Source organism: Pieris rapae, chromosome 12 (genome assembly GCF_905147795.1).
Source record: "Pieris rapae chromosome 12, ilPieRapa1.1, whole genome shotgun sequence".
In the NCBI taxonomy this organism is placed as follows: domain Eukaryota; kingdom Metazoa; phylum Arthropoda; class Insecta; order Lepidoptera; family Pieridae; genus Pieris; species Pieris rapae.
In genome coordinates, this window is record NC_059520.1 from 5,587,175 (window position 1) to 5,606,099 (window position 18,925).

Genomic DNA, 18,925 nt, shown 5'->3' on the forward strand with positions numbered 1-18,925 from the left:
CTCTTGAGTGAACGGTAACTTGGAAAGGGGTTTCGTTCCGAAAAGCCTGCTGAATACAAATTAATTATATCACTGTATTACAATTGATTTACATACTGTTTTACTTTTAAATTCTCTATAATTTCTAAATATTATACAAAATTTACAAAGTGTTACAGTATAATTAATGTTATGTATTAAGATGGCATGTTTAATATGAGCTTATTGCTTTTCCCGACATCATATTAAAATTATATTCTTAATCTTACCTGAATGTACAGCAACTTCATCATCTACATCTAGATAGGCTCTTCTAATACTCAAAGGACTATTGGCAACTTGCTCTTGATGCTTCTTTATTAGAGCACCAATTACTTCTTTTTCACCACCATGAGCATCTATAAAGTCTTCATAATTATCACGTAAGTCAGTAATAACAGTAGTGGTATCCAAGCCTTCCTCAACATTTTTAGCAGTTAAACTCCTTAATAGCGAATTACTTCTAGTTAGCTTAGTGCTTCTGGATCTTCGAATAAAATTCAATCCAGAAATCTTTCCAATACTTTTGTTAGGGCTCTCAGGTGTTACAGTTATTTTAGGGTTCTTAAATATTGATGCAGAACTGCTGCTTCCTCGTATTGGTGATGGTGTGTTCAAATTTTGAGGTAATGTTTTCGATTTTTCAATACTTGAGGCTTGTAACCTAGGAGAATCGGCTATTAACGATAAATTAGAATTTCTTAGATTTGTTGGCGGCTGTAACTTGGATGGAAAATTTACGATAGAGTTGTTAAGCCTATTGGAGGATGTTGGGTGGTAAACTCTATCGTACCGTGCCTCACATGAAGTGGAACTTCGGAGTCGCGGTTTCGAATTATTTATTTTACTTTCAGATACTAGTCTAGGGCTCGTGAGATCGCGGTGACCTACTCTCGGTAGCGCTTCATTTGAACTAGTTGACGATAAAGGTCGATATCGCCGTGGGCTAAACAAACTAACATCGCTTTCGCTTTCGGTCAAGGATGAATCATGGTTTGTAATCTGTAGTTTTGCACGGTCTGATGCATATTTACGTTTTGGTTTTACGGGTACGTCCAATCTTTGCCCGGTTAAAAGTGATTCTTTTTCTTCTGGGCTTAGTGGCAGGTAATTTTCAAAACTCTCAAACAATGGCACATAGAAAATTGATTTACGATTACCCTGCTCACTACAGGCGGGGGACGACTTTGGCGTTGAACTCATACTGGTCATTCCTCGATAGCAGAAACATGCCAGTTAATGGCAGCTTGTGTTCAACTTAAAAGGCATTAACGTTATACGTTCCACTGCATCCTCACAGACATTTCACTTTAATAAATTTTTAACATTGTAACTATTATTGCATCACTTCCACTCTAATGAAGAGAACAAAACATAGGAATATTTAGTTATGATTTCATATTTAAATTAATAAGCCATATTAAATCAGTTTACACTACTCATATGAAACATTTTCTTCACAAGTTCAAAGTTTTATTCACAAGTTCTATCGATCGATGTTAAACAACAACTATGAATAATTTCACATTATCACGGAGCGATAAGATTATGCAGCGGTAACCAATCAAGTACCCAACGGGTAAAGGAGGCCAAGTCATTGTACTTTACCACCACTCTCATAATAATCGGCTTCAGAAAGGGTGCTGGTTATAAGATAGATGATGTTTCTCATTATAAAAAAGAGATATACCCAGGTCAAATCAGCTATTACTAATATATATAATTTTTATGCATAAATGTACAAATATGATAAATAAACGCCACGCCGCATGATGGTTCTCTTTCGATGGTTCTCGATAGAAGAGAAATATAGCTGTTTGTAAACAATCAAACGAAAGCGTTTGAGATGGTTATAATGAAGTAGGTTTAAATGTTTCAACACATGTGCCGTACAGCTGGGAGCAAGTGTCGTGCAAATATATTTAGGAACAGTTACGAGTATATTGCGGAGGCAATTAGTCTAAGAACATGGTATTTGTTAATTAAATTGCGAACTTCTGTATTCACATGTTTACGTTAATTCAAAATCAAGGTAATAAAATGAAATGCGGAATGTTCTGGTGAGTATATGCGCACAATGGCGCAATCATAAAATTGGTAACAAACAGGTATCGTAGGTCATGTTTTTTTATAGAGTACTTTAGAATATTATAGTTAGATGAAATAATATAATTAGAAATTAAATACATTTATTTTGATCTTAACTCCTGTACTTCTATCACCACATTTCTAGTTTAAAAAATGTTGTAAAAGTGATGTACTATACAGTTTATAAAAAGTTACCCTATCGGCGTTTATTTCAAACAACGAGCCGCCGATTAAATTCTTATAAAAAAAACCTGATCCATTGAATATTTAAGACAAACAAAACGTATAAAACAAGCCCCGGATGTCGTGATGTAGAATGAGATCGTGTTATGAGTACAGGCGAGCAAATAAAGCTTGCGGAACGAACGCTATTAACCGGTCTGCTATGTGAAAACATAAAACAAAATAGAAGAAATAGGATCAAGACTTATTTTGTACAATACATTTTATGTTAACTACGACTAAACTATCCTGTTTATAGTTCTGTCTTCTTTTGCCATGCCGCTTTCAAAGCTTTTCATACATTTTATTACCTTATGTTTATTCCGAAAAAATCTCAAGATTCTTTCGACCCTTGTTGGAAAAATATCTTCCGTTTACTTTAATAACTTTCCGTTCATTAAATCGTGGCCTCGTTTTAAATTAAGTTTTTAGATATATAACAGTTTTGCGTACTTAACTTTTGATGATGACTATGACGATGGCTAGGTTTTCTTTTTTTCATAGTATTATAAAACCATAAGAAATTTACAACTTCAAGAAGAATAATATCTGCAAAATATTTATAGATGGCTTAAAATATGTATCCTGTTCTTTGTATGCCTTTGAATTCCTAATAAATGCAGTAAAATCCTGGCATGTAGAGTTGAAGTTGGCATGACTAATACGCTATCAAGATTCAAGGCAAGCAAATGTTACATGAATTTTGCCGAGACTTACTGCAATTTGCTAAGTTATACTATTATAAGTGTATAAGATATACTATTTCTCATTTGTGTAATGTATTCGTTTATACATTGCTCTTAATCTGCATTACACGCATGCGATTTTATTCTGTGATGACTAGAGTTTCTCTTAATAACGGCAATAACTATCGTGTGTACCGTAAAAAGCGAGAATTTATTTAATTAATTTTGTCACAGCATGTCCAGGTGTACATATATAAATGCGCATCGTAAAATCAAACATATTAACTGTTTAAGAAAAAAAACAAAAAAATTTTTTTTCAGAGGACGTACTTAATCCTATAATTAATTTGATTTTTCTTTTTAAAGTATAACTCGTTGGCATTCTGCTACTATCAGTAGTATGCTTTAAAAATACAAAACATATTGTACTTCCTTTTATCTATAAATTCTCATACAACTTTCGCGCAGTCCGAATGTGTACGATATGGATAAAAATAAATTACCACAATGTGTCCGCAGCGATATTTTTCACACGCAATCCTTGCAAACAATTCAACAAAGAATTATCCACATTCCACGCTCATTAAAATGTATAAAAAAGGAACAGTTCTCTTTAAATTAGTCAATTACTATGTATAAGGATGCACGATTACAATTATAATATTTTGGTCAATGCTACGAATTTATTGGACTGTTATCAAAATGGACAATTATACGTAAAATATAAAGGCAATCTTATATTGAATTTGACGAAACCATTTCAGACCAAGAACAGTGTACCAACGAGCGGTAAGGTAATAGAATCTATCTATTCAGTAATGAAACATCGAACCATTTGTATGTTTTGTAATTATACCATGCAAATTTATTTCTTGTTGTGAATTGTTATTATTACCTACCACGAGACTAAGCAAAATACCTAAAAAGGCTTCTGTGTAATTTAAGGCCAAAGTACGTGACGGAATTTACAAAATTGTTCCTTAAATTTCCTTAACTGTCTAACTGTTGAGTAAGGCAATGCCGCTTAAATATAATTACAATACTAATAAAGAAAAGCTACAATTATAATTTAAGTTTGCGTATTTATTTTTGCGGCATTATCTTATTTTGAGAAGAACGCCTTGTGCTACGAAGAGTCAGACTAAAAGTGGTGAGCACGTGATTAACTTTATTTGTAATTTAAATATTATATACATTATATGTTTTAACCAGCGATAATTGAAGTCTAATTTCTATAGTTTCGGTTATACCATAATGATAATATGCATGTATAAGAAAAATTAATAGTGGTTGTAATGACTTCCTCTAAACAAGTATTAACAGCGGAATTCCTATACCTCTATAATCAGGTTTTACATCCCACGTGGGACTTTGTGAATGTAATAGAGATTGTACATTACAGAACCATGAACCTAAGGCAAGAAATTTGTACTTTAAAATCCATATAATATTTGAGTATAATATAATATATCATATATAATAATGGATATAAATGTGATAGGGCGTATGTCGTGTCGTGTCGTGTACGTCAGTCAAATGCGCTTCATTTACAAAATTCTACGAGTCGTACCAATTATCCGTCCTTTTGGGTATAGAAACTGCATGTGTTTAAATTCTTGGTTTAAAAGACATACTTAATTATATATAGATACATCTCATTTCAAAAAAAGATCTATAAGACTCTCTGAAAGCGGTGGAGCTATGTGCAAATTATGCGTGTTAAAAATACGAGTATATAATGTATAAATATCTATCTGCGTCAAATTCAAATACATGTTAAGTCAAATTAATTATCTTTAAAACAGATATTAACACAGTGGCTAGTCATAATCATGAATCAAGACGTTCACGAAGTGGGTTTTCTTGTTGTATCAAACTAAAAAGAAAATCAATTTGATTTTGATACAACATTATTTAATAACTGTAATAATCTTGGGAAACTGGTCTTAAGTACAAGGTTTGATTTAAGTAGGACATACTAACGAAGCAAAAACCGATCGCTATCCCGTTAAAAATACCACGATTGACTTCGAAAGTTCAAGTTCTTTATTTGGTACCATATAATACAAATAATAACCTTTCTCTATAATCATATAGTCTAAGAATTATACTCGTAAAATGGAGTAAGTGATAATTTGTTATTTTGGTTAGTTGATACAGAATGCAGATGGTAACAAAAACATTATTTATTAAGAAATCCGGTAAAACGTCGAGGCTTTAAAGTTTTATTTAAGGATGTTTTCATTAGACATATTATCTTCGAATATTGAGTTGCAAGGCGAAAGTAAGATTAGCGAGGATTATCAAATGCATAACGGGGCTTCTTCGTAATACAATATTGCAACGACCCTCACAAGAGATGCATGTCATCAGTCTTCGCGATATAGGTTAGAAAGGGTCACGGTAAAAGCCCTTCGTTACTTAAAATGAGAACAAGTTCTAAAATTATGTAACTGCACGTGCGATGCTATGTAGTTATATGCCCTGCACGCATAAAAGATCCTCTGATATAAAACAACTTAAAAGGAAACTATAGATAACAATCAACTACTTTTTTGAGAATGAAATCCAACGAGTCTAGTACCATTACTAGTTCGTTCCATAACGAACGAACGTTTTAGTAAGCACCGTAGAGTATAGCGTAGCTAAAGACTATGTTTACATAAAACTTCAATAATAGTTTAGTTTATTTTTTTTTGTTTCTGTTAAGTATGTTTTTTTCCTTCTTATTGTATTTGTAATATGTATTTTTGCAATTCTTGCCTACCTTAACCTAATTTAATACATGTTTTTTTTTGCTTTACTCACAGTGGGTGCCTGGAAGAAATCGCTCGAAAGCGATAAGGCCGCCAGTTGCTTTTCATTAAATTATGTATAATATTTTTTTTGTATGTAATGCAACGAAGTGTTAATAAATAAATAAATTGCACGTTTTACAAATTATTGTTCCATTTTAATTCCTATATTTACTTAAACTATGTTGAACGTGTTAGTTGTAGGAATGCCAACCGGAAGATTGCAATCGGAGGCTGTAGTAAATGACAAATAATAAGTTAGAGACTAGTCAATACAAACTTTTTAGAAATTATTAAAACTAGTACCTATATTTTTTTATATAACAGGGGGCAAACGGGCAGGAGGCTCACCTGATGTTAAGTGATACCGCCGCCCATGGACACTTAACGCCAGAGGGCTCGCAAGTGCATTGTCGGTCTTTTAAGAATTGGTATGCTCTTATATATAAAATTCTTATTACTGAATGCCATTCATTGCTGATGTATTTGTATTCTTAGAGTTTGTAAATTATACACTGAGACTGACGAAAATGCCCATTTGGTTAATTACAACATACAAGGGGACTTATGAGCAACTAATATTAGTGTTACATTATCATGATCGTGACGAATATTACACAAGACCTAGATAACCACCGTTCACTAACAAAAGGTCACGATCACAAAGAGTATGATTGTTGCATGATTATGCACCTCTAGTTAAGTTTTATGTTGTTTCGTCACTGATTTTGATAAATTCTTATATTTTGTTACGTAAGCTAACTAAGGGATTAAAGTACTATAGAAGTCTTTTGAATGTTTGTTCCTTGACTCACCCGTGTCATTTAAAACTGGAATAGCGCTATTTACTCGTTTATTTCAGATATTTGTTGTTATCGGATTAATAGCTCGATTACGAACCGTTTATATACTTAACGCGAGCGATTGTTCCTTTTATTTATGAATTAAGACACAGAAAAGCGCATTATGGCTTTCGTATGTCATACTGTCATACATACATACATACATATATGACATACTGAATATTAGCCTAAAAATTAATTCCTTCATTATTCTACTATGCCTAACATTGGACACGCCTTATCGTTTATGTTTAATATTGGTTAATTACATAACTAACAATGTTTGATATTCTTATAAACATTTTACTGAAATATTAACTACTAATCAATAATAATATACAGAAAGATATTCAGTGTTAAAGGTTATAATAATAAACCAGACTCTAAAAAAGAAAAAGCAAACATATTTACATAGTATTCATTTAATAATGTATGTTTCTTTTAGTTTTAACTATGTTTCTGATCTGATTCAAAGATTGTAAATTTGTTTGTATAAAAAAAAACAATAATGATGTCGAATAACAAAAAATATATTATTACGATTTCTATAACATTTGTTTATATACGTACGCGATGATAAATTGAACTAAACATACCTCAGGCTGATAATATATCGTACAACATTAATAGGAAGAGCATATTTTATTAGCTGACATTTAGATAACCCTGTTTCCTCTCAAATATGACCAGGGGTCAAATAATTATTAAGTTACTCAACTCTAACCTCTTAAAATTTAACAGTAAATTTTTTCCTGAAGATATTTTACAAAATATTAAGAACTTTACAAATTAAAACAAATACTGTTTGCTTTTCTATTCATTTGTTATGATGATGTTATGATCGCAAAAGATTAATTTTATTTAAACCTTTAAGTAACCATACATTTGCAAACAAATTTTAAAAATTTTAAAAACTTTCTCGCTCAAATTATGTTTTTCCTACATAAATTGTATCTTAAACGCGTGTCTCAGTTTCCAAATCATTATTTACAAAGCAATCCCATCAAATGAGGCATAAAACAGAGACAATGGGCAATAGTTTACAATTTGAATGCACGAACGCACATTTCCCAACCTTAAGGCTTGTCTACTGAAAGTAAATAAATAGGTAGAATATATAAAATGTACAACATAAAGGGAACAGTAAAAGTAGAAATTAATTATGACTAATCCATTAATAATCCACAAAGTATTCATTCATCTTTCTGTTTCTTCTGTGTCAGAATGTATGACGGAAATTATTAACTAAATAAGAAAAATTAAATATATTTTGTAAATATATGATATTGAATTACAACTTAATTTGGGTGACCGATTTCGAGTCACCAGTCTTAGTGATTAATAGTAAATGCAGGAAATTTCGAATAAATTATGGTGCATATATTCTGAGAACATACTTATCTAAATAAACAGGAAAACTGCCAGGCTAAATTATAATAACAAAGGATTTGTTACGAATTATCTTTTATATATATATCCTGTATAAACTTATCAAAGTATTATTTGTAGGGCATACGAACGCTCGAAAATATAACTATTTATTTCGTCTCTTCCCAGTCGGCAGAGTTTACTATTTAGCTAACTAGTTAATTTATATAACTAATAAAAAAAATATTTATCTATTTATCACGCATTTTTGCCGCAGTGGTAGGCAAAGACCATGGATGACCACTTTCATCCTTTTTCATGACATTCACCATGCGTGCTTTTCGCTTATGGGTACTTTTTTGATTTAAAATCAAGCTTTTATGTAAGAGTAACTTAATTAATTTGAAACTAAACACCTGCTATATAAAAGACACCTGCCAGCCAGTAACGCAACAGATCGGGAACAAAAAACTTAAGGCCCGGAAGTCAGACAGAAAGACAGGCGAATGCATGGTGAATTTGAATAATTTTTATCGACCAATATAATGGAGGGTCCGATAATACCCTATACTAAAATTTGCATTAGTGTGATAAATATGTTATGTGTAATGAAAGCCACGAAAATAACTCGAGCTCTTTTCCTATCTATCGTGTCTATCGTGTCTATCTATCGTCTATCTTCTCTTTATCTATCGTGTGTATCACGTAAAGAAGTGGTCAATAAAATTTTTACTTAAGATGACGTGATGAATGAATCCTGTTCCTATCCTTTTGTTCCTATAGACCCTTAAAATGTATAGATTTAATTTAGCCAAGCTTTATGATTCATCCGTTGTTATGGTAAGTGTTACAACTAATAGAATGTTCAGTTACGTACTCTAAACCAAATTTCAAATCGTGGTGTCCATGTGTGTTTGTATGGGGGCGATGCGTTTCTGCTTTACTGATATTTAACATTTCAGCCGCCCCCTTAGCGAAATCAATTAGCGGCTGTAGGTATATAATAAATCAAGTCAAACACTTTTAAATAGTAGCGGAAAGAGTTAAATTCCTTATTATTTTTAACTATTATATTAATATCTTTACAATTACTTACTTACTCTTAAATTGCATTTTACGTCGTGAAATATTTAGGAAATAGATAGAAATGTGCTAGAATTCAGAACTAAATCCAACCTTTCCAAGTTCTATCAAGCCAGAAACTTGAGCGAACATGATCGAAGTTCGAATCATTCTTGAACGGAGAGTTGTCACGTAAAAAAGGAAGGGTAGGTACGTCGCACAGCTAGAGTCCGGTTTAGTACAGGAATGTGACCCAGACCTCATGGGACGATTCAATGACTCATGTGAACTTACTCTTACGAACATTCAATATTTAGAAAGTCGGCGTGGGTGTATTGCTTTTATTTACAAGACGCAATTACATACATTTATAATATTTACTATTAATACAACGTAATATGGTTGGTTTCTTTTAAACGCAAGCTAGCCTACAGGTTACATGCAGCAATGAAAAAATCTTGGATTGCAATTTTAACGCAAGCCTATCTGCTTAATCTTATTGATTCATAAATTTAAAAAAATATATAATATAACATTTAAAAATACAATACAAACACAAATGCGAATGAAATAAAAACCTTAATTAAAAGGGCTAAAATCGTATTGAAATTTAATTAATGTTTATTGCGTATTTATTCTGTGCAACTGTTTGCGCTAGTAAATAAATAATAATAATAATATTATAAGCAAACCGAAAATATTCCCAAGTTTTGTTTTATTTGCTTGACTTCTAAAGTAAATCCAATATTGCACTATACACACAATTATATATTATATTCGCACAAAATTCACTTTCACTAGACTTATTTTATAACATTAAACAAATTGTTATATATAAGAGACGTAATATTTAATATTTCACGCGCGCGCCCACATAGCTAGCTTGAATAACTTTGTTGACAAGCAACAAGGGGCCAACTGCCAAGCGCACTTCGCCGCCATATTTAAAAGTGTCGGTAAAAGTCGGCTATCTTCGTTCCTCTTCGATAAAATATTCGATTAAGTTAGTATTAATAAAATCAATCGATTTATAAACTAAAACTACAAATAAAATAATATTTTGAGAACAATACTGTTATTATTTCAGAAAATATTTTAAATTTTTATGTTAAATCCTGGGCAAGGAATTTTTTTTTAAACTTTTCTTCTAACATTTAAAACATTTCATTACGTAAAATTCCATATGTAATCGATAAGTCGATCTTGAATCCACTTATGTGGTTTAGACGATAGTCTTCATTTTACTTGAGTACATAATTACATTTATTTAGTAGGGAAAATAATGTTAAAGACACAATCATCAACAATAAAATTTAACTCCGTTTGAATCAGGTGAAAAATGATAATAAATAATCAATTTTAAAAAATTTTATATATCATAGCGCATTTAACATTATAATTGCTATTTACTTTACTCCTAAGTGGTTGTCTTATAATAATTGACTTAAATGTGTGTCTTGTCAAAAAAGTGGTTGTCTTATAAATTATATTCTTCCATCGCTATGGGTTATTATTTTTTATTTTTAGTGAAATAAACTTTGGTCTTAGATAACAAACTGCCCTCTAGCGGGGAGTAGTATGAAACATAAAGTGTAAGTTTTGTTAAATATAAAATAGATGGCGCTTTGGTAGATTCGACGATTACTTGTAAATTACTTTTAAAGACATTGTAAAAAAAAAAATTTTTTAATGTAATGCGATTACCTTAAAACATTGACACTTGCTTTGCTTGAACATGAAATTAAAAATATTGCAGCATTTATAAAGAGAAAAACATCACAACATATTAAATGTATTTTAACAGATAGTAAATTAGACCTAGCTCCTAACAATATTCGTTCACGGCAATTTCAGTTCATTTGTAACTATCACTTCCCGTGGCATACTTTTCACTTGCGATAAAACTGAACGTTTATCAGAAGGTACGCATTTCCACCGAACGGTACGCAGTTTTAATTGTACACAACAAAAGTGGTGCATTTTATGTATGACTTAATTTTGGTGCCGGCGTAGAATTTATTATTGGCAAATGGCAACTTGTGACATACGTAAAAATAGATTGAGTGCAATGTCCGCGATTAAAATATGAGTTTGTATATTTTGTTTGTATTGTTAGTAAGTTGTAAAAAAAATGTCTCACGTTGAAACTAAATAACAACACGAAGCAATTACCCTTTGTCTTTCATATCATCTGATTTTCTCCTTTTTGTTATCTGCGGTTTTATATAGAAACACGTCTATCATGTTTGCCTAGAGAAGCAATTAATGTAAACATCAGATTGACGCAAGTCTTTACGGAATTTTAAATAAGTTTATATGTTTGTATGTCATTCAAACTTTCTTCAACGTGATGACTTTACGTAAATAGAGTGAACGCAGTAACCTTAGCGCTATCTCTTCTATAGCTTGAACGTATAGTTCCATCTTACATATTATATAGCTACATGCACAAATTGATCTTTATACATATTTATGTTAGTGACTCCGTTTAGTTCCCAATTCGCACATGGAGCTCAAAGTTATTGTAACTGTATCTATTACTTTATCTAATTGATTTTACATAATTATGTGCAAAGGATAATTGTCGCAGTATAACGCCTTTTACACCTTAATTTTGACAAGGTATCATATGCTACGTAACCTCATCAGTTGACTTTTATTTTTTTAAAGAACAGGGGGCAAACAGGCAGGAGGCTCACCTGATGTTAAGTGATACCGCCGCCCATGGACACTCTCGACTAACATATCTTACACCGTCGCTATTGTTATCGAACTGAATTATTTGTATGCATATACTTATATATTTTTTGAATATAAATAATTATACAAAAATTTTACGCAAGTATTATCAAATACTGGTAAATTTATGGAGTAATTGAAATGAGGTAGGAGTTAATCGTTAAGAAGATTGAAAGCTGTGTGTCATTACACACAGGTCACAACTTATCCTCTGTAGCGTAATAATAGTTATAAATAACTAAGAACTTAAATCTACACGTGACCTAAAAAAGGAACTACTTGCTAAGCTATAGTGCTAGGAAAAATTAGGAGATCCGAGGAAAGTATAATAAATTTTCTTGTAACGTGTAAATCTATTTATATTTTTGGAATCATATAAACCTTCATCACTTTTATTATAAACTAGGACATATTAACAACTAAGACAAATGATCTTTGTAAATGGAATAATTTGTGCCAGTAAAGTCACGCTCACGCGGATGACTTCATGCAGTCATTACGACTTTTTTAAATTCAACATATTTATCTGATTTCCATGAAACATAACTGTTGGAATAGTATATTTCATTACAAGTGCGGAAAGCCTGTCATTGCAACGAGTTCCGACGAATGTCTACCCGAGCCGAGGCGCAGCCGAAGGTGAGGGTTGACAGTCGGGACGAGTTGCAATGACGGTACCGCACGTGTACTGAACGACTATTTTTAATACAGTTGCGAAAAAATTAAACAATTTAATTAAACTATTTACTTTTTTTCTCTTCTATCTACGGAATAAATTCATTGCACGTAGATATGTTTCCGGTAAATTGTTCTCCGAAGCATTTTATGCAATTATACTGCGTTCGGGTGGTATTCATTCAAATAAAATATCGACAAAATTACTCATTTTGTGCAACAAATAACTCAACTCGAAAGAACATTTTTGGAAAATGGCGCCATTCTGGGTAGGCAAAGGGAACTTGGCCCATACAGCCAATTCTTCAGTAGACTATTTTTATTGAAAGAAAACCAAATCTAACTCATTGAGTCCAATCATTAAATCTGATATTTAAACAAATAGTAGCTTCTTTTTAAAATATTTGCATGAATCATAAAATCTTCTGTGATTTTTTTAGTAAAAACTTCATGGTTAGTTTTTTCTTTTTAATATTTTCTTTCTTTTGATATGAAATATAATAAACCTAACCTAACTTATTGAATCCAATTATTAGTAAACTTTTTAAAAATACGTATTTGCATATATTATAAAATTCTTTTTAATATTTTTTTCATTGATATGAAATGAAAAGAAACCTAACCGAACTTATTGAATCCAATTATTATAATATTTAGAAATCATATATCATAAAAACTTCTATGAATGTTTTTTAATAAAACCTTCGTGGTTGGTTTTTTCTTTTTAGTACACATTGTTTTGACAGTTGGCAAAGAAAACGCACGAGTGCGGGAATGGCAAAGAAAAAGCACGAGTGTGTAATAGCCCACTTTCCGAACGCTATACCTCCCTGCAATATGCCACTTTTTGAGCAACTGTATTAAAAAATCTGTATAGCTACTGTCTATCCATAATTATCTGTAATGATTTCGTTTTCTAGTCATTTATTTAGGTAACTAACTTTGACACGATATTTTGCTTACTTAAACATCTGAAATTGTATACGAAATAAATAACACTATTCTAAAATTTTCTTTCATTCTCATTCATTTCATTATCGAAAAGGTTCCAGATATTTTTTGGATCAATTACATAATTTTAGTTAGATTACATCTACGAACTTTGAGTATATATACACAACAAGAAAACTTAGTACAGGTAGTTTTAATATTTGCCTAAAAGTTTAACACGTAGACCGTATCCGGTCCTCCACAAATTTCATTCATGTCAAAGGGGAATGTACAAAGGCACTCAGCTTCCGTGATGACAAGCTTTGAAACCAAATACCATAAAGTAATAACAATATGCCAATATCATAGTATTCTATTAAATCCTTGAAATTTTATATACTTACTACAAATTATTTGTTTGTCTCTGATTTGGATCAGTTTGTTATAATTAGGACATGCTCAAGCAAAACATATTACTGATAATGCTATTTGTGTGTTTTACACAAATAAATTAATTATTCTTATGTCCTTAACCAAAAAAAAATCAATAATACATAGACATAATATTAAATAATATGTAAAATATTAATTAAATAATTTCAACAATATTTTTTTTTATTTCTCTATTTCTCATTTAAAAATAGAATCATGCAAATGTGAAATTAATGTAAAATCTTGTAAAACATTTTTAAGTTGTAACCTATGTGTGTGACATATTAATAAATTATCAAATAATGCCATAAATTATGTCGGATTGTTTGAGCTAACACATCAATGGTTCCGGACATTCTCAACTAATCAAATGACAAAACATTACCGGATTTTAAGACCTTTGACAGGGTTGAAAAACACAGGAAACGGATGTAAGCGGTGAGGCACAGGTGCGCAGACACGGGCCGAATATCTAACTTACTGACATCAAACGTGATACGTAAACAATCAACCTATTTGGAGCCACATACGTGCGGGGAATCGTCAGACACCGTCAGGCACGTGTGTACCCATAAAACAACCCTGTTTTGGGAGTTAAATGTAAACAAAGAGAAAAACCGAATGCATTTCAAACTTCGCCAGAAGTAATTTCAAAATTTAATGTTATTATTATACTAGTTTATTTCTATTTATCATATTTGTATTGGTTTGATGTGCTTGTAATTGTAATAATGGTTATAATATATACCTATATCAAATACCGAAAAATAGATGATTGAACATGAAACGGATATAGAAAAAGCTATTTCAAACTTTTTCATTCGATGTTTAGAATATGGGGCTGCCAACTAACAATGACTACATTACGCCGATAGGAACTAGATTAGTATGCCGATATAGTACAGCATTCATTCATCTGTGATTATTCGTCTGTGCTAAAACAGCCTTTTATTCATAGACTTATGAATGGTCCTTGAATTAATAGGTCGCTATAACAACCTCTTTTGATTGGTTCTCGGTATAAAAATGACACGATCGAATTCACAACAGTTCCGATACGGGCGTTTTGTTATAACCTAATTTAATGGCTACTTTTTAGACTTAGGAACTTATTTGGAACTTATCCGGACATTGTGAAACAGGCCCTTACAATTTTAAAATAAGAGTTTAAATTCGTCTTATTAGTGTATACAGTAATGTTATTTATGACTTCAGAAATGTCGATGTCGAGGTAAACAATAGAAAGTTTTCATCGAACACGAATATAACATAATACGTACAATAAAAGTATTTGTATGAAGAAGCGCTGTAAACGTAATAAATAGTCTACCCAATCAGATAACAAATAGCCTAACAATAACCAAAATAAACTCTTCATTAAAAAACTACTTTTACATGCATTTCTCGCGGTCCTAAACAAGGGCTATGGTTACATTAATACATACCACAGCAGTTTTCTAATGTAACATTTTGTGATATACTATATTATTTTCAACTATCAAACTATTCTACCAAGTTTCGTTTTTTTTTCTTTTTTTTTCAAATTGTAACGTTAGCATATAAGTGTTCTCATGTAAGTGACTAATGTCTATTATGAGAATAAATAAACCTAAAACATTAATTTTAGACAATACTATATAAATGTTTAAGAATTTATACCACTTTAAAAAACAACATAACATCGGTAAAATATATTCAACTACGTATCCGGTGATGGTAATATGATTCACTTCATGACGTATGTAGCCTTACGCTATTGCGTTCTTCTACAGAAGATCCTACCGATCGTATAAAATAGTATGATATTATAATACATATTGCATAAGAGTAAGGCATATTATGTGTAAGTACACCAGTGTATCAACGATGCGGTGGACATACAGTTAACTTGGAATGTTATTATACCCAGTATACAGTAGCTAATTAGAACATTCTGCTGAGAGTAACATAATCACTACTAGTGTATCGTGCATATAATACACTTGGTTGCTAATAATAAATTTGAAATTAAATGACATTTGAGCCAAGTCCACACTGTATAGGTTATTAATCTTTATAACGAATTCGAAAGATTGGTTTTAACACTGCTTATTTATTGAATATTATATTTTTTATAAAACAGGGGGCAAACGGGCAGGAGGCTCCCCTGATTACGCCGCCCATGGTCACTCTCAAGCAGAGAGGTAGATAGGAGGCAGAGGGCTCGCGAGTGGGTTTCCGGACTTTTGAGAATAGGCACGTTTTTTTCTTCCTGAACTCTAAGTCGGATTGGTACAAAAATACTTTAGTAGGGGCTGTTTCTGCATAGTGGTGATGCGCGGCAAAAACTGCCTTAAAAACACGTCGAGGTGAAACGGTTGGAATTCGTATTCCATAATACAATGTATATGATCTTCATACATATATATATCACAATTAATCTAAGTCACAATAAACGTGAAGCGCTTAAGTAAATAGAGTACTACACTTTATAAAAACAAAAATGATAATTTATCATGTGTTAGACAAAAAAAAATTGTTTCCTAACGGGTGCGTGTTTCACTTTCACTTAATTGTTTCAACAATTTAATTAATAGCGAAATGACGTATTTATCTTTTCATGATTGGACGTATATTACAATTAAATGACGTTATGATTAAAAAAGTGATATGTTTTACAGTAGTTGATAATTATGCATATTTACATTCATGTTTTATTAATTTTTAGTTATCACGTAAGATTGCATTGGTAGTTTATTAATTTAAAATATGATATTTCTTCACGATTTATAGAAAATAAGTAAAAATTCTAAACAAATTACATAAAATGTATGAAGTATGAATGTATGAATTATGGCTGAATTCGTTAAGAAAAAATGACTAATCTCTACTGCGACATAAGTCAGCGCTTTAAAAAATATACCAAATACGCACCATCTAAATCATCTGACTCGAAGTCGGCTAATGTTATGTGTGACAGGTCCTCTACATACACCTGTGGATATCTGCTGAGTGTGTGCCGTCCACCCAGGGAGTGGTAACAACTCTCTTCTTCATCCGCAGCTTCCTCCGTGGACGACCCCTTCAAACAGGAGTGGAAACTCCGTGAAAGACGTCGTTCCGTACTCATTATCACTCATGTCCCATAAACAACACTGAGTAAGATTCGTATTACACTTCGTTCTCAAACTACACACTTTTTACACACTTGTTAAATGTGTCACAATGTGCACAATGTTTTTATTTGTATCACCTGTAATTTTATTTTATTAGCATTGAATTTATGTGGTAATTTACAAAGGATCTTTGCAATTTCTCGGTGTAACAGCATTACATAATACATATTATATAATTATACATATTTAATTTTGCGTTAAAAAAACGGGCCATAGACCATAATTAGTCCATTTAAATATAAAGTCTATTGATTTAGTTAAATAACAAAAACGGAACTAAAGTGTCTAGTCAAGGAAACGTAGCAAGATAGTTTCTAATAAAGCAATACGTCTACAACAGTAACTACTACGCGGAGGCGCCGATGGGTTCAATGACCTGTCAAAGAACGCCTATGTGACATTGACTCTGGAGTCTGGACTAATGAGTCGATTTTTGACAAAAGTAACTGGCATCTTGTTACTTTAGATCGTTTCCAAGGCACACTAATATTTTGTTGCCGGCTTGTTTGTGTAAAACAATTGGTTTTCATAAGTAAAAATACCAATAAAATATAAATACAGGAACGCATGGTCAATTAAACACTACGAATTATTAAGCAAAAACATTGCATAGACTATTCATAGTCCAATTAAAATAACTCTCAACATCACTTAGTGTAATCAATGTTCGGTGTTAGAATTGAAGGCGGAAAACATAGACATTTGGAAAAAAAAATAGGAAGAGGAAGAATTTTACAATAAGCGAATTTGATGACAAAAAAGTGAAATCTTCAACAAGCTATTGTTTTGTGGAAACTGTGGGAGCTTCGAGACGTAAGAACCACTTTAGAAACCACGGAAGACCTTTTATATGTAATAAAGTATTACAGGTACATGGATAGCGAACGATTTGTGCTAAAGATCCTAAACATATTTGAAAATGGTAATATTCTTATGATTTTGCTAGGAACTTATATATATAATAAACAATATAAATTAAAAATACATTTACGGTTTAAACTACTTTAGTTCCTTTTCAACATTAATTAATGTATTTTCCTATCAAGTTTTGACGTTTAATTGAGGTGATAAAACATGATTCAATTGTTCAAAATTCACGGCCCGATATCTTTTGTCTAAATAAATTTTAACCAATTGTTTTGTGGTTTGGTACTTCTGAAAGAATTCATTTTTACTTAAGATTTTTTTAAACTATGCAAACCTACAACCTTTGCCTCTAAGGTTGAGTTTATACATTGTATTTTGTTCTAACAATGTCTACAATATTTTAAAAATGAAAATGAAAATGTTAACTTTCAAGGGCAATACAAAGTGCCGCCAACCGCAACGGTAACGCTTCGGTATAACTCCAGTCCGCATAATGATTTAATAACCCCAATAGAATATGGCGTTTTATTAATTTCACTGAAGTTATGACTCAGGCTATGTATAGACAAAAAAAGTTATGCACACATATATCAGTAGATGTTAGTTTAAAAATTGCAAAAAATATTTTCATGATTATAAATTTTATATCTAAGAATGATGCAAATTAAGTCGGTGAAATGAATATAGATTCGTAATTTATTTATAACATTTTGGAAGATAATAGGAGATCGTAAAATTTTCGTTAGTAATAAATAAAAGGCGGTAAATGGTGACACTGAAGCAATATTAGGATTAGGTACGTCTAGTCTGGCGCACGGCCAACCCTTTCCGGTGCGATATTTTCACGATAAGCTAGTCCAGTGGGAGTACTTTGGCAAGCCAGTAAATCGCACTTACTAGCATGCAGTGAAAAACATTTATTCTCAAGGCTTCCAGTTATCAAATGGCCTTGTCAAATGATAGCAGAGAAAATGATTATAATCCAAAATATATGTCAATATTGAATAACTGTGATTATACAAACAGTGTTTTGTTACTTTGTTGAT

At 31.5% G+C, this 18,925-nt stretch overlaps 1 protein-coding gene across 13 annotated transcripts in view; it reads right to left on the reverse strand.

Annotated features, from left to right (window-relative positions):
• LOC111004116 (ras GTPase-activating protein raskol) overlaps positions 1 to 18,925 on the reverse strand; it is a 117,112-nt gene that overhangs the window by 16,720 nt on the left and 81,467 nt on the right. For 4 of the 13 annotated variants that reach the window (XM_022275054.2, XM_022275045.2, XM_022275035.2 and 1 more), the window contains exon 2: positions 16,771 to 17,089. The exons of 8 other annotated variants lie outside the window; for them this stretch is intronic. In XM_022275054.2, coding sequence (XP_022130746.2) covers positions 16,771 to 16,966 — 196 coding nt within the window. In that variant the 5' untranslated portion in view covers positions 16,967 to 17,089. Of the gene's footprint in view, positions 1 to 248; positions 1,374 to 9,773; positions 9,947 to 16,770; positions 17,090 to 18,925 lie in introns of those variants that run through there. One more of the 13 variants, XM_022275019.2, reaches the window with a different exon arrangement.